The sequence below is a fragment of the Pholis gunnellus genome, assembly GCF_910591455.1.
Source record: "Pholis gunnellus genome assembly, chromosome: 12".
NCBI classification, from domain to species: domain Eukaryota; kingdom Metazoa; phylum Chordata; class Actinopteri; order Perciformes; family Pholidae; genus Pholis; species Pholis gunnellus.
Genome location: NC_136539.1, coordinates 9,704,172 through 9,719,964, shown reverse-complemented (window position 1 = coordinate 9,719,964; position 15,793 = coordinate 9,704,172). Strand labels below are relative to the sequence as shown.

Genomic DNA, 15,793 nt, shown 5'->3' with positions numbered 1-15,793 from the left:
CTTTGTAAATGTGTGTAGTCTTGGGGCGTTTTTCTTTGGAGAACAGTGTGTCTGATACAATGAGCATAATATGAACCTGGTGGCCATCTTAGAACAATTTTGCAATCAGTTCTCTTAATACATAATACATACTTAATACGGGCAAGCAATATGAAGTAATATGAAGTCCTGTGGCTTCATGTTATTGCACTCACTGACAGCTGGAGGCACTGACGCCATAAGATACTTAGCAATGCATCAGCAAAGATGAGGCAGAAGACGACAGTAAGCTGGTGTAAACACAGTCGTTGGCCATGCAGATCTCAAAATATTGGCTGTAAAAATGTATTCAACATGTTTGTTAGAACTCCAGGACACACCCACAAAACTCCACAGGGTACCTTTAAGGTTCAGGTCACCTCAAAACCAACAACTCAACCACTGCAAAAGCAACGGAATATATTACATTCAGATGGACAACACCAACGACTTTTAGCTCATCACATTACGTCTTGTCATAATATATTTGGCTCTGAAATAATCTCGGACATATGCATGCTGACGCCTTACAACATATTCCCTGATCGTAGGGAACGAGCATAACTTTTAGGGTAACTTCAGAACTCTTTCTTCAAAGTCCATCAGCAGTCACCGACATGTAGCCACTCTAGATGCCCCTTATCGTACCACACACACTCGCTGTACGACTGCTGCTCAACCTCAATGCAAGCGGTTCTAGACATCATAAATGCAAAGAATATGTGGTAAGTAGTTTGAGAAAAAGGGTTTCTGTATTTCAACATGCTCTTGCAGCTCTATGTACACTTTTTGTGAGCAGACCGAAATGGTTGTTACAGAACTAGTGGAGGAAAGTTCCTGGATAAAACTTTTTCATGGCCTCCACTTGATGATGTTGTATCTGTGAGGGGCTTTAGGGCTTTAGGTGGCTTGAACATAATGACTAGCATGTGTGATTTTCTTCATCAAATACCTTTTCCAGACTGCACCGAATCATTAAACAGTATCATTGTCATCCATATCATACATTGTCTTTTTCATTTCGCCAATACAAGAGAAATCTGTGATTGTCCCAGGTAAGGGTATTGATCTAAAATAAATTACAGCGTTATATATTCTGTCGAGCTTTTCCTCAGGCTCAGAAAATAGATGATGAATCTGAACTTACTATTTTTCCTGCAATATGTTGTATTTGACCTTGTAGTGCAAGTAAACAAAGACAGATGTGAATGAGCCACCTGCTGCCCAACAAAATAGCCAGAAGCTGTTCCATGTCCTCCACCTCACCTTAACCACGTGCCCTTGTAGCTGCACCGCGACCATGTTTGTGACATGACACATGTGATGATAAAAACAAATACCCAAAATGACATTTGGAGACAAGCTGCGACAGAATGGAAGTCCAGAGAACAAGTACTGTGCAAACTTTTCCCTGCTCAAAGAATATACATTTCACAGTACGTATTCCTCACTGTCTCAGTTAGTTAGTACAGTTCCAGTTCATGTTGTCTCCACTGTCAAAACGCATGTGAACTCAGCGTGTGAAGGTCTGTCAGCACAGCGTGGAGGACAGTAGGAGAAAAACGTAGAGAGAAAACACGGGGAGCTGCGGCGTGGTCAGGGTAATGGCCGCCGACGGTTGGGGTCGTTTCTTCTGCCGTGGGCCATTGCACAGCGGTGTGTTGCAGCAGGTGATGCACACTGAGTGGAGCTTGCCGCTGCAGAACTGCTGGTAACCAGACGAGGCGATAAGACAGGCTCCCGACGAGGCGCAGGACTTGCGATAGTGTATCCCTGAAATAAGGAAAGAAATGCATTAGGCTGGTAATGAGAGGATTAGAGGGTGTGAGTGTGAATGTGTGTGTGAGAGAGAGAGAGAGAGAGGGAACAAAGACAAAAACAGTGGGATTGAGGCATGTAATTAGGGTTTAAATAGCATGTATTCTTTCATCAAGAGGGACCCAACTTAAAGGGAAACATCTCTGGATAATTGGGCTAATGTTCCTTTTGCAGTCACTTAGTTCTGCTCACGATTTGCATAGAATTGCCACAGTGTCTAGTATAATTAGTCCATGAATGACAGAAAACAGCCCTTCTTGCTTTTTAACTGGTGCTCTCAGTGGGTCCGACTTCTCTTCTTACTGTGTTTATACATATCCAGAGACACTTTAAAGAAAAAACTTCAATCCCAATGGAACCTACAATGCTAAATGGCAGCCCTGTAATTTTCGGGATAGTTAGATTTAGCCGGCCACTCGTGCCTTTTAGTGCATGTGTGGCAGCGTGCCCCACTCGCTAGCTCATGGCTGCCGCTCTAAACTGCCCTCATACGGTGGTTACAGCTGATAACGCCTTTACCGACCCATGGTGTAGTCGCGGAAGCGTAGCAACCACCCTCCGGTGAACCCTCAGGTAAACACAGTTTGGGCTGTTAGCACTGTTAGCTGCAACAGTCACAATGTTGAGAGCCGCGTGGAGGCAATATACTGTATATGCTGTGAATTTGAAATTTAGCCAATCAGAGTGATTCCTCTCACCGCCGATTCAACATGCTGTTTCAGCCCAAAAGCAGCCGACAAGGGCAGACTTGTGCCAAAGGTGCAGGACACACTAAAAACTAGGGCCACAGACATTGTGTGTTGGAGCCTTGAGACAACAAGCATTTCTCCCAGCTGACAGAAAGCACAGGTGCAACAGGTAACATTATTAATGGCAGCTGTTGGTTATAGGTTGGAGCTATACTAGGGATTACAGTACATGGTGTCACCAAACTGCTGGCACACCAAAATGGAATGCAGCCATTAAAAGTTAAAATCATTATAATCATCTTATGTGCAGATTGAGCTTGATTGACTTCTCTATCACTCTCCTTTGAAATTTGTTGCACATTTTTAACATTGTCATTGGTACATCGAGTCCGGTGATTTCACTTAATCCCCAGTATAGCTCCACCCACCATAAACCTGAGCAGAGTCTAATTGACCAGAAATAGAGACACCTGTGTGGGTTTAAAAGGCATTCACACAGCGTCACATGCTGTCAGTGTTAAAGATAAAGCTGTGTTGATCCAAACCTTTCTTTTATCTGCTTCTTTTTTATGTTTCCAGACAGGTGTTTCAAATAGAAAGTAATTGGCATCAATCTGCTACGAGTCTCTGCTCCATATCTTCCCTTTTGTTTAAGACATCACAGCTCCTGCTAATGAATTCTGAAAGCAAAGAAAGACCGCTGAACTCCTCAAGCAGCAGTCAGACATCAGACTTTTGGCTTTTAATTAGTTAAAAGCTGGACTAGGTATGTTTGTGTTTAAGTTCCTTTTTATTAGAAACAATATGTTTACGTTGCCCATTTCACATAGTGTGCACAGTAGCAATGTGGCTATAATACTAAAAAAAGTTTAGATATTTTTTAGAACAACTAAAATACATTACAAGGAACCAGAAAATACTAAATTTTTTTTTAAAGAAAATAAAGTTTGATCACTAATGCTAAAAATTCAGTGTCAGCGTAAACCGTCAAATGATTAGGAAATACATGATTGTATTTTCATTTGAATAGTCACTTTGATTAAAAACGTCTTAGCATTAGTAGTTTTAACTATGCATTATGAGCTGCTTAGAGCTAGCGTTAAGAAGTGAACAGGTTAACAAATAAATAATAAGAAATTGTATATACGGTCAGCGGTCATGTCAGCTGAAAACTGTCCGGTCTCTAACGGCAGCCACATGAACGGTGCATCTCCAGTAATCGCTGAAAGCATCACAATTTCTTTAGCCGCCACAGCTGAGGTGTCACTTTGTACGTAAACACTAAAACAGTTGAAGTAACTTTTAAAGGGTAAGAGATGAAAGTGCCAGCTGTGACAACTGCTAAAATGTCATGAGAGGAGTTTCAGTTGAGTAAAAATTGTGTCAGTTGATTTGTTGAAATGTCATTCAAAGTGTCTGCTCTGTAAACAGTTGAAGTGTCAATAGGTTAAAGAGCTGAAGAGAAAGAGCGTTGTCAAGTCATCTACTCATTCAGCCACTTTTAACGTTCTTCAATACACACCGATGTAGAAACTTTAAGTTGGTGTCCAATTACTTAAAAACTATGAAAGGTATAAAAAAAAATGGATACGATTATGATCATATGGTAAGTGATTGTTTGAGGTGAGAAAAGCCATCAAATCTGTATTCCCTGTCAGTGACTCATCCCACTTTTACTGCACCTCATTTTCCACTGACTGCCCGTGTTATCGGCTCTCGCTATTTTCCAATTACTGTTCGAGATAAAAACCAACAGATTATGCAGCCGTTTATGACCACCGGATTTTGCTACGACGGACATTTTTTAGGTTTGAGCATGAAATGACAGAGATCCTCGGAAGTGTCTGCCATCCTTTAGGAGTGTGACAAGCTAACGTTAGAGGTATAAACACAGTGTGCGTCAGGTTTAATTCTCCAGGCTTTGTGGGAAGATGGGACATTTCCTTCCAACATTTGACACAATGTTTCCAACGGATTTCTCAACACCTTGAACTCCAGTGATATTTGCAGTATAAAAGAAATGGGAGAATGCACAATTTAAATGAACACGCAATACTTTGGGTGTTACTATGCCTGTATGTGTTGCACTCGAGTGGAGAGAAGAGGGACACATCACGACATGTCATTGGAAGATTATGTGCTCGTTTGAAAACAAAATGTCAGCCAAGTGTTAACACTTCCCTCCACTATTCTCACAAACAACTTGTTCCAACAAGCTTTTCAAGTAAATCCATGCTTTAGTGCACAAATGAAATGTTCACAGCTGAAGGTCTCATAAATTCACCGGCTGCCGAGCTAAACTTCATTGGGATGTGGATTATAGCCGCCGGCGATAAGTCACGCAGTCACTGGAAATGGCGATAAATAATGCTTTTAGAGTATTTTATGATTTGTCTTTTACCAAACTACACAGAACACGAACACATTCACTTTTGCACAGATTTATCTGAAATAGAAGAGAGCTTTGTTGGTGTCAGTTGGGAAAACTTCTTATCCTAAAAGGTAAGCATTGTCCCAGCACAGAGATGACAAATGACCCAATGATGCTGTTCCATTGCTTGATTTGAGTGCTGCTTTTGACACCATCGATCACAGCATTTTATTAGACGTCTTTCTGATAGAAAATTCTGTGTCTGATAACAACCATATGTTGTTATCAGACACAACCATTTGCTGCGGTACCTCAAGGGTCAATTCTTGGAACCAATTTTATTCTCTTTTTATATGCTCCCATTAGGTTGTATTATTCGTAGACATGGAGTTTCCTTCCACTGTTATGCTGATGACACACAGCGGCATGTCCCCATTAAGACCACTGACCTCAGTATGCTGAGTTCTTTACAGGAGTGAATGTATGTGAGCTGTTGCTATAGAAATCTCGGCATCTTGTTTGACTGTAATTCAACTTTGAACAGAACGTTACTAAACCTGTACAAACCTGTTTAAGTTTTAAAGATAGAGAAACCGTTTTACGTGCTTTTATCTGATGGATTACTGGAACAGTCTTTTTACATAAAAACTGTAGACCGGCTACAGACAGTACAGAACTCAGCTGACAGGCTTTTAACCAAAGTAAACAGATTCAAACACATCATCTTGGGTTTAGCCTTTTTACACTGGCTTACAGAAAGTTTTGGATTAGAGTTCTAGTTTTTTTCAAACAATACTCAAGGCGCTAATGGTCTGACTACTAATTATAACTAAAATCTTTTATCCCCGTACAGCCCTAGGCACACTTTGAGATCCACGGGCAGGGGCCGTCTATCTGGTCCAGTCTCCCGGCTGAAGACTGAGCGGGTCCCAGGGCCCAAGGCTGTGGACCACCCTGCCCAAGGCTGAGTCAGTGGCTACTTTCAAATATAAGCTTAAAACGTACTTTTATCGCACTGCCTTCACTGATTTCACCTGATTCTAGTTTTTATTCTGTTTTATGGGTTTTACTTTTTTAAGTTTTATGTTGGTGTTGGCGTTTTTTATTAGAAGCACTTTGTAACTTTGTGTGATAAGCGCAATATAAATAAAGACATTTTTATTGCTATTATTAATATTGTTACCATCATGATTATTATTATTAAATATGTATTCACAATAGCTAGCCTCGACATTTTGGAGCTCTTCAAGGGCACAGATGGGTGCACAATGAATCAGTGAATGTGTAGTTCAAATCCGTAACTAACGGATCATTAATGAATAGGTAGTTGGTGAATAACCCTGAATCAAGGATAATATAAAACGTAAACGATGACGTTACTTGAGAACAGACTGCGAATGGAAATGAGTCTAGCCAGTAGTAACCATGAGGAGCCATTCTCAATCCAGATTATGAACGCCTGAGGCTAATGTTCTGTATCTACAGTCATAAAACGCATTAGCTCATTACCAACAACAGAACAATGTTAGGAATAAGCATTGCTGTTGGAAAACAAAACTGACGTTGTAGTGTAGCTCCCACTCTTCAGGCCAAAGTGCCTACGAGGACCAGATTAGTATCAGAGTTTAGGAGGTATCAAAGTTGCATGTTTACATTTGGCGTAAATATTGCTGCCCTCTGTGGGTGTGTTTAGGCAAATCTATCTGTTGTGTTCTTTACAGTATGGGTATTGTGTTCAGTTGCATGCAAATTATATGATAAATAATTCCAGCCTATTAAGCAATTAAGGCGTTGATATTAATCAAAGCCTTAACTGCTCCCTTACACAAGTTCTGGCTGAGTAGACCTCTGCTTTTAAACATGTGTTCGTCAGTAAGATAAACATCTGCTTAAATCATGTACAAGTTTAATGATACTTTAATTTACATCTCAATAACCAAATATTTCTGATTGCTTCCCTATGTGTATGTTTAACAAAATAATTTTCAGTGGCTGCTTTCCACTCGAGAACTCCTCCAAAGGGTGTAGATAACGATGGAGCCACCAACCTGAAATATTACTTTCACAGCACATCCACCAATAGACTGCAGCTGTCCCGGCAGATAAATGTGTCAAGACAGTGCAGCACTTTAAATGACAGAACTGTGAGAGGGAGCTCACCTGCTGCTAGTGGAACCCTCTATCTACAACGTATTTATTTTGGTTATGGCAGGTCTGAGAACTGACATCCGACATTCTCATTACTGGAAACGTTGAAGAGAAAAAGTCCAAGTCTATTATTATATATTATCTATTATGATCAACTGCAAAACTTCCTAATATGCAATTATATTGTTCATGGTCTAATATTTTATGTCAGTATTGCCAATTGCGAAATTCAGGACAAATACACACATACATCACCCTGGTACATGGTGGATGTATTCCTTATATACCAACTATGGGCATGGAGAATATATGCAGTGCAGTGTCGCATTTGTTGAGGAAATATCACCAAAAGGAATCTCAGACAGCACAACAGGAAAACACTCACTTTCTACAGTTTGCAGTGCTTCGGGGGGGGATTTCATTTAATTTCTGCGTAGGGATTCTAAGATTTATCACTTTAATCTATCTTATGCTGTCGAGTTAATTTATGGGAGAAAGGGTGAGATTTCTTATCAACTTTGGAGCGCTCTGAGAAATTTAGTTTAATGAGAAGCAGCATGGTCGGCTGCACAGGGAAGAGTGAGCAGTCCAATATGTCCGAGAGTCTGGAGAACCTTTGATTGCCCTTCGAAATGAGGTTTTAACCAAATAAATCAAATGACACTGATTGCACTTCTGTGGTTTTGAGAAAAGGCAAGGAATAGGACAAGGATTAGGTTCCTAATAGTTATGTAGAGTTAGTTAATGCCATATATGAGAGTAGAAATCCTAATTGGTTCAACACACATTTCTTCTTTGTAACAGTGGCTGGACTGCCCTTGACACAAATATGTCAGACATGTATCAGTCTGCTCTGTTGGCTTTATTATCCCATTAACTCAAACTTGACTAAGCAGTGAATTAATTTGGCAGTTGTTATGTGAGCCAACATAAAGATGTCATCCAGATAAATGGTCAGTTGGGACATTAAAACTGTTAGCAGGTATATTTGAGTTTCTCAAAATAAAAGCCATCAAGTTCTGAGCACTTGTGAATGTATTCACTTGTAATTTCCTTTGATGACCTTTATGCAACCAGGAAGTTCTCTTTAGATATAAAGCTTATTTTCAAGACAGGCCAAAACAGCAGCACAAATATGTTACGCAAACCCAACACGGGAATAAGGGGGAAAAGAGGAACACTTAAAAGGCATTGAATAACATTTAGACATATCTGGAAATTACTGGACCAAATTCTGGTAACGCTCACAAATCTTCTCTCAGATTTTGACGGATACAGACTCTTCTTACAGGAAATGTATCAACTCAGCCGAGGTTACCTCCAGCTATTGCAAAGTTCAAAAAGACTTATTTCTACCATCAACACAGCTAATAAGATATGATATTAAGTTTTGGATTCTCCACGGACAGTTTGATATTGGTCAATGGTAAAAATGTTTGTAAAGTTAACCAAAGTTGAACCCAATAGAAAATATTCACAAAGATTTACCACTAAGTGTATCTGCTGATCTCGCCATTCCACGCAACTCCATTGAAGTGAATTGTTTTTGCTGCCAAAGTCCCTGTTTGAATAAATAAATACATGACTGACACCCACATTCTCACTCCCAACTCGTCAAATACCGATGCTAGGTCAGTGACCAGTGACCAGTGCGCTTTAAACTCTGTAAAGGTACCCCTCTAGCATCAATTTTGGGACGTTTCAGGAACTTCCACTCATCACATGCATAGTGTCTTTTCAAAATAAAAAGAAGAATCACACAAGCAAACAAACTTCTGCAGCCATCCACATTCGCTCTATTTAACCAAATAAATGTAAAATACTGTGACTAACCACATTCTCATTTCCTTTTCCCTGATACGGTAAATTAACTTTTGTGAAAGCTAATTAAGATAAGCCATGAAATCAGGAGTGCAGCCGCTCGTCTCCGTCCTCTCTGTTCCGTGGTCTCTTCGGCTGTTTAACATGAAGAGCAGCGTGACCCGGGACAGTCAGTGTGGCACCAGATGGGACAAAGTCACCGGTTGCTGTTACATAATCAGAACCAGGCGAGTGACTGTGCATCAGTCTTCTGTTACCATTTTGAAACATCTTAAAGCTGGATTCTGGGACATTCTGAGGAGTGATACTGTCTGATGGACCCCAACCCCCGACGTATGGACAGGGTCGGGAACGCCCTTTCTCTGCTTCATCTCCTGATCAGCATGCATGCTTGATATTTTTGTTTGCAGTCTTTTCGTTTAAGCAATCAAACAATTCAAATTGTCCTTCTTGATTTCAGGCATTGCCCCTTGAAGCAGCGGAGACGGCCCATCAAAGCTTCACTTTGCTTAAATCTGTAGTTAACTAGAGACATCACAGCAAATACAGTATAATAAGATGCTAATTATCAACTTTCATCAGCATCACCTGCAAAACAAGCGGCTCTGTGACACATCAACCACTACTGTTTCCTTTTCAGACTCCCTTTCAGTGCAATCTGAAAGTGATCATTGAATTTGTTTCGTCATCACTGCTCCACTAAGCGTGCTGCCTCTGTGGATGCTGTGATAATTATGTATTTTCACAGTGAAGTCAAATCGTGGGAGAGACTAAGGCACACCGCGGTGACAGAGAGCAACTGTGACACATTCATCTGTTTGACATTAAACATTTACTTGAAAGCACGTTTTGGGAGCTGGCAGATGGTTCTGTACAGTATCACAAGGATTTTAGATTTCAGCATCTTGATGCTCGAGTACTTTTCTTGAGTTATTTGTAAGCCTTCTTACCACTGAGTTCCTGGCTACTCCTTGTTATGATGTTGCTACTGTCACAGCGACAACGGAGCTCACTCTACCTCATCCACCTGTTGATGTAATTGATGAACAGCTTTAATTTAGCTTAAAGCTGCACTAATCAATACTTTTCATATGAACTATCAATCAAATGTCTCTGAAGCAAGATGAAAGGTGTTGCATGTTACTGTCGAACCCACAGTTATCCCTCAGTCCCCCTCAGTACTATTTAGCTTTTTAGTATTTTTGGGGTAATTGTTTTGTTTCTTTGGCACACAAACACTTGAAAATTGCCTCTTAGAAACTGAAAGGTGGCCAATTTCATATCCTTCATCACAGCCTCGTACTCCCCCTCCTTTAAAAAGGGCATTGAAATGAAAGGTGGCCTGCTGACAGTGGGAGAGGAACAGTCCTCAACAAGGTAAAAGGACAATATTTTGACGTAATCAGAGGGAATGATGATGACACTAATAGAAGATGGGCTTGGATATGAAGTCTCATGCTGCCCAGCTGAAAAATAGCCGTCATCCTAATGCAGGTTATGAATGTGAGTCTCTCTACTCGTGGTTGTTTAACCGTAGACTGTAGGTTTGGACTTTCACATTTGACTGATACCTCGAAATCCTGCCAGCCGGTCTCTTTCTCAGCTGGAGAGCTTGGTCGTAGAAGGCGGAGCAGATGGTTTGGTTTAACGCTTTCCTGATGCAGACCGACTAATCTTAAATGAAAAATAGCCCAATTGAGGACGTACGTAAGCCATTCTGCTTCCTTTACATCTACATTATGGTGCTGCATGTTAAGGCATAGGCTCATAGAGGCAATCACAGGGCAAGTATACTTAGGAAGAAACAAACATCGTCACCGAGTTTTATTGTTATCACTTAGGCACATCACACAGAGGTGGCAGTGCAATGGCGAATGTGGTTTCAGTTGAATCTCTACAGCCCCCTTTTTCATGCAGACCAGCAACGAAGATAACACTGGGATATAAAGGCTGGGACATACATGAGCGTTCATGCGGAGATTTTCTTATTAAAGAGCTGTCGACTCTATAGTGCGGTGGGCATGCCCTTTGGATTGGGAACCACATTTCCAAAGACAGGAGCTTATTGCTTTTGCTCATCAGCGGTAGAGAGAGGGGAGAAAATGACCCACAATTTTGGCTGGGTGAGAAAATGAAGTAGACCTGTGGCATAAGAGTCACCCTTAGTGTCGGGGTTCTGATCACCTGCAGTAAATAGGGATGTGACACATTATTCATTACTGAAGAGCCAGCATTTCACTGCAAAATCATAGTTTGATGATCCTTACCTAAAAGTCTGTTAACACAATTAAAGCAGAGGTTCAGATGTGCACGGATTGTTTTGGAAAGATATTCCAACCTGCGTGCACAGAGGTTATAAACCTTTACTGAATGTAAATTCAAAATTCGACAGATGTTCGTAGCCCAAAAATCTGATAGCAATGTATCAGCCGATATTCATTTTTAGCCAGCGTGGCTGTAGGGACAGCAATGTCAGTCGGTCAGTTGGCTAGTCCATCCACCGCCTTGGTCCAGACTGGAATTTCTGTGACAACTATTGGATTGATTGCAACACGATTTCGTACAGACATTCACGGTGCGCTGAGAATGATAATACTGACCTTGGCTATCCTCTGACTTTTGACCAGTAGGTCAAAATGTTCTGCTATCAATATTTGTTTCAAATAATTCCAAATCTAACAGATGAATTGCAATAAAATTCCAGACATTAATGGTCCAAGGCCATCTATCCTAAGGACGGCTCCCCAGACTTTTCTTTAAAGTAATCAAATTTGCCATGCGAGGTCAGCGCATCAAGCTGAAAACATTGACACATTGTCACCTTACTAATGTACAAGCACACAGTTGCCTATTTACACATCCAGAAGACACACTTAAGCATGAATTTGGTCATGTTTCTAGCAACCTTCATAGAGGGAAATCTAGCTCTGTTTTGCTATGAGAAAGAGATGAATTATGGCCGACAGCTAGTTACTAACATTGTTTGTCTGCTGTTTTTTTTTGTTTTTTTTACCTGCGGGAAAATTGGTTTGACCTTGGCTGGTTGGAACATTTTTAAATATCGCCCAACTGTGCCCCCCAGGTTACTAAAAATCTCAGAATTCACATAAAAAATGTCATCATTGTAGCTTATTGGCCAACATATCCACCAATGCCGATATATCCGCAACAAGTTAATATCGGCTGGATAAATTAGCAGGATTTGAGGTTTTTGGAAAGGCCTGGACACACACAAAGGACACACACCTGCCATTTCATGCACAGCATGAGCTGGTAGATTTTCTCCTCCGATGGAAATGGAATAGTTTATATTCATGACTTCTATTTCAAATACTGACCTGCCTGCAGCTGAGACTTTCATTCTTTAATGATACTTACAGAGCACTGAGGCGCGTGTCCGTGCTAACCTCAGATCAGTTCGATTTCCGCTCACAGCAGAGAGCCTGGCTTCTGGCTGAGCATGCTGAAGAGCCCTCCTCCTTTGTCTTTGTGTTAAAGGACATTTCAAACAGGCCAGGCAAACTGTTTCCTTTGTTCCATTTCAAAACATCCTTTTTTTTAAGAAACATGATCCATGGATTCAGAAAACATTAGTGTCTGAGCACTACAATGAACAGAGGGTGTGACTGCACAACACATACAAACCAAACGAACAGCTAGATGGCACAACACGAAATAGCTTTCCGCACGCGGACATCCCTCCTATCACGTCAGTTTTAAGCTATAACGATTTCATGACAACAACAAAGAGAATTCTTCAGATCCTCCCAGATCCATATCACCACCAAAATCGAATCTGCTTCACTTGGATTGAGGCCAATCTGTCCACATTCTAAAGGAGCCGGTTCTGCTCTGATATATCCTCAGATGAAAACTCACTTATTTATGACAGCAGAGAGGAGGAACAAGCTTCCCTAGTGACGCGACTTACCATCATCCTTCACCAGAACCTCCTTCTGGCACATGTCCTGCACGTTCACAGTGCAGTTGACTATGAACTCTGGCGTGGAGCAGTCGTGTGTCATCTCCTCACACTGATAGCACTGGATCTGCAGAGCCAGCCCTGCAACACACACACACATACACACACACACACACACACATTGGGGAGTAACCCCAGGCAAAAACATAGTTTTTCATGCACTAGTCAATTTTGCGATTTTGCTCTGTTTTCCTTTGATAACGTGTCTTCTCTCAGACTAGTGGAAAGAAAACATCCCAAATACAAAAGTAGGTGTTTATTTGACTTCTTTGTCTATTTGCATCTGTATATAAATGTACTCAAAGTTAGCATTAGATAATGACTTATGGAATATTTAACCATCGAATTTCAGAAACCTTGAAAAAATAATTGTCTTAGTGTAGGTAATCATCTATGGAAGTTTCATGATGATATATATTAGTTACATTTTTTACTATTCACCTATAGCATCTTCAAAATGTATGGAATTAAACAATCCATTTCTTTGAATTCAGTTTTCTAAAAATTATTTTTTTCTCAAATTGTGAGTCAAAATCTCCGCCTCAGTAGCGCTTAAGTATAGACAAACTTTCCAGTTGCACTCCTATCGATATTCTGAAGGTTTTTACAGAAAAGTTTGTTCATATATCATTCATAGCCTAATTTAAGGCTGTTGACATTACTGTATATTTTCTGATTTATGAGTGATACAAAGAGATATCCAAATTCCCTCAGAACCTCTGACTCTAACATTTCAACAAAACTAAACAAGAATTTTGAACTTTGGCTTTATCCAATGTTCCGATTTTTGTTCTGGAAATGTATGCAAATTAGCACATATTTAATAAGCTATTGCCTACTTTGCATATTTAAACATACAATTTCAGAGAACTTGTAATATAAAAAAATGTGTCTCTGTCTTTGTATTAGAAGTTTTTTGGTCATATATTTGGTCATATGTTTCTCCCCTAATTATTGAATCCTTGTATTTTCATGATCATTTTCAGCAGGTTAGATGGTCTCCACCATCAGCCACAACACTTACTCATTTTTCATTTACATACTCCATTTATTTTTTGTGGTATCATGAATAAAGAGAGTTTCATCTCTAAGTGAAATTCAGTTTTCATTTTCTTGAACATTCTGACTTTTGGTTCCTTGCACTCCGACCATCTCAAATTGATGTGACAGACATGCTCCGTTATTCAGCTGCATTGGAGCTGCTGGCGGTACATTTATTTTGGCAACATGTTGTTGCAACATTTCATCACGTCTGGCTTTGATCGTCGATATTTCAGTATTTTCTACTGAAAAACTGATATGCTGATAGTGAACATGCTTTATTGAATGATTTATCTGAATGACTGAACAGTTTTCCATGAACCAGTCGGGATGCCCTCAAGTCACAAATGCATTGACCCATCAATTTATTCTGACTACATTGACAATTAAAATATTTTGGCTTATAATTGTTACATTAAATATTTTCGGTGATAGAATGTGACGAATTACATTTACATGAGTACAGTGAAGGTACTTGTTCTTTACTTGGGTATGTCCATGTTATCTTATTCACTCCACCACGTTTCACAATTAAATATATTGTAGGTTTTACTCCACTACATTTAGTGTAATTCATTTATACTCAACTAAAAGCTCTCCCTCCGCCACTGCCCCATACTGATGAAATAGTCTGGAGCAATTGGTGATGAAGAAGAGTTAAAAATCAGGGAGACTTTCTGAACTGGAGTCGATGGTTTCAACATTGTTGATGCAGCCTCTATGAAAACTTACCTAGATCGTTTAAAGCGCACATGAGCGCGTGCCACACCAAGCTTTAAGCGACAACAATCTTCTATGGGTGTCAATAATAAATACGTGGCAATCGACACTTTCAAGTGTTCACTCATCATAAAGCGAAGCCACAGATCAGAAAATCTGTTCAACTTTGAAAAACGACAACGATGGATCAGCGCGCATCGCTCCAAGCTGCGCGCGCTCTCTCTCCAAAAAAAGGAACTATAAGTTTTTAGTGTCTAACGATTGTCTGTAAATCGGACTTTAATCCCGTGAAGTGTTTCGAAAAAGAAGCTGTGCGTCCTTACCTGAGCTGAGGAAAAACAGGAGCAAAGTTGAGACGGTTAACAGCCGCATGGTCCGCTTAGTGGGACTCGGAGCAAAAACATGAGAGGCGGATGATCGCCGGGTCTGAGGCGCGGAGACAGAGCAGCTGGCAGCCTGGCGTGGTGAGCCGACGCTACACCTCTATCCGCCACCGCTGACGCACGCGCTCGGCTGTGTTGTGTACCACGTGATCCAAAAAGTCACTGTTATGACAGCGATGAAAAATGAACCTCCAATGTGCTATCTTTCTGTATATTATTATTATTACTACGGTGGCCATCTAACATTACGTCATGTTTATTTTTTATTTAAGTCCGTTAAAAATCCCATTCACTGCTATTGCAACGAACCGGTTTCCCCATTGGGGCAGACATGGTGTATTGTTGTAGGCCAGTCAGTAAATTCCACAAAAAGCCATTGGGATGGTTCGTTTGGATTTGGGATTCTTGCAGAAAATAAGTTTTGTGGCACTGGCAAGTAAACATGTGTGATACTTACATGTTATGTTCAGCAAGATAATCTTCACAAATGAATAACACTTTTTAAGATTTTTGAAGCGTGAATGCAATCGCCAAACTACAGGTCACGTGAGCCTGAACGCAAAGAGGCTGTAAAGGCAGACTAGTCGGCGTGATGCCGTTTTTATAGTCTCATTTAGCCACTTGTTAGCAACCGCCTTTTTTTAAGACACTTGAAAGCTTAAACACTCCAAGAGGTGCATCTACAGATATATTTTGTATCATAAAACTAAATTTAAAATATCTTAATCTTGTGTTTACCACAGACCTTATTTTAGGCATCTAAACGAAACCCCATTCAAAAAAAAACATTGACTTTGGGACG

The 15,793-nt window shown here is 40.4% G+C and overlaps 1 protein-coding gene across 1 annotated transcript; it reads right to left on the bottom strand.

Moving 5' to 3' along the window:
* Window positions 1–1,549: 1,549 nt before the first annotated feature.
* LOC306704353 (ly6/PLAUR domain-containing protein 1-like) lies at window positions 1,550–14,980 on the bottom strand (the record flags this gene model as incomplete). Its single annotated transcript, XM_079170661.1, has 3 exons — window positions 1,550–1,791; window positions 12,797–12,928; window positions 14,932–14,980. 3 exons carry the CDS (start codon window positions 14,978–14,980, stop codon window positions 1,550–1,552), a joined length of 423 nt encoding a protein of 140 aa, XP_079026787.1.
* Window positions 14,981–15,793: the final 813 nt, after the last annotated feature.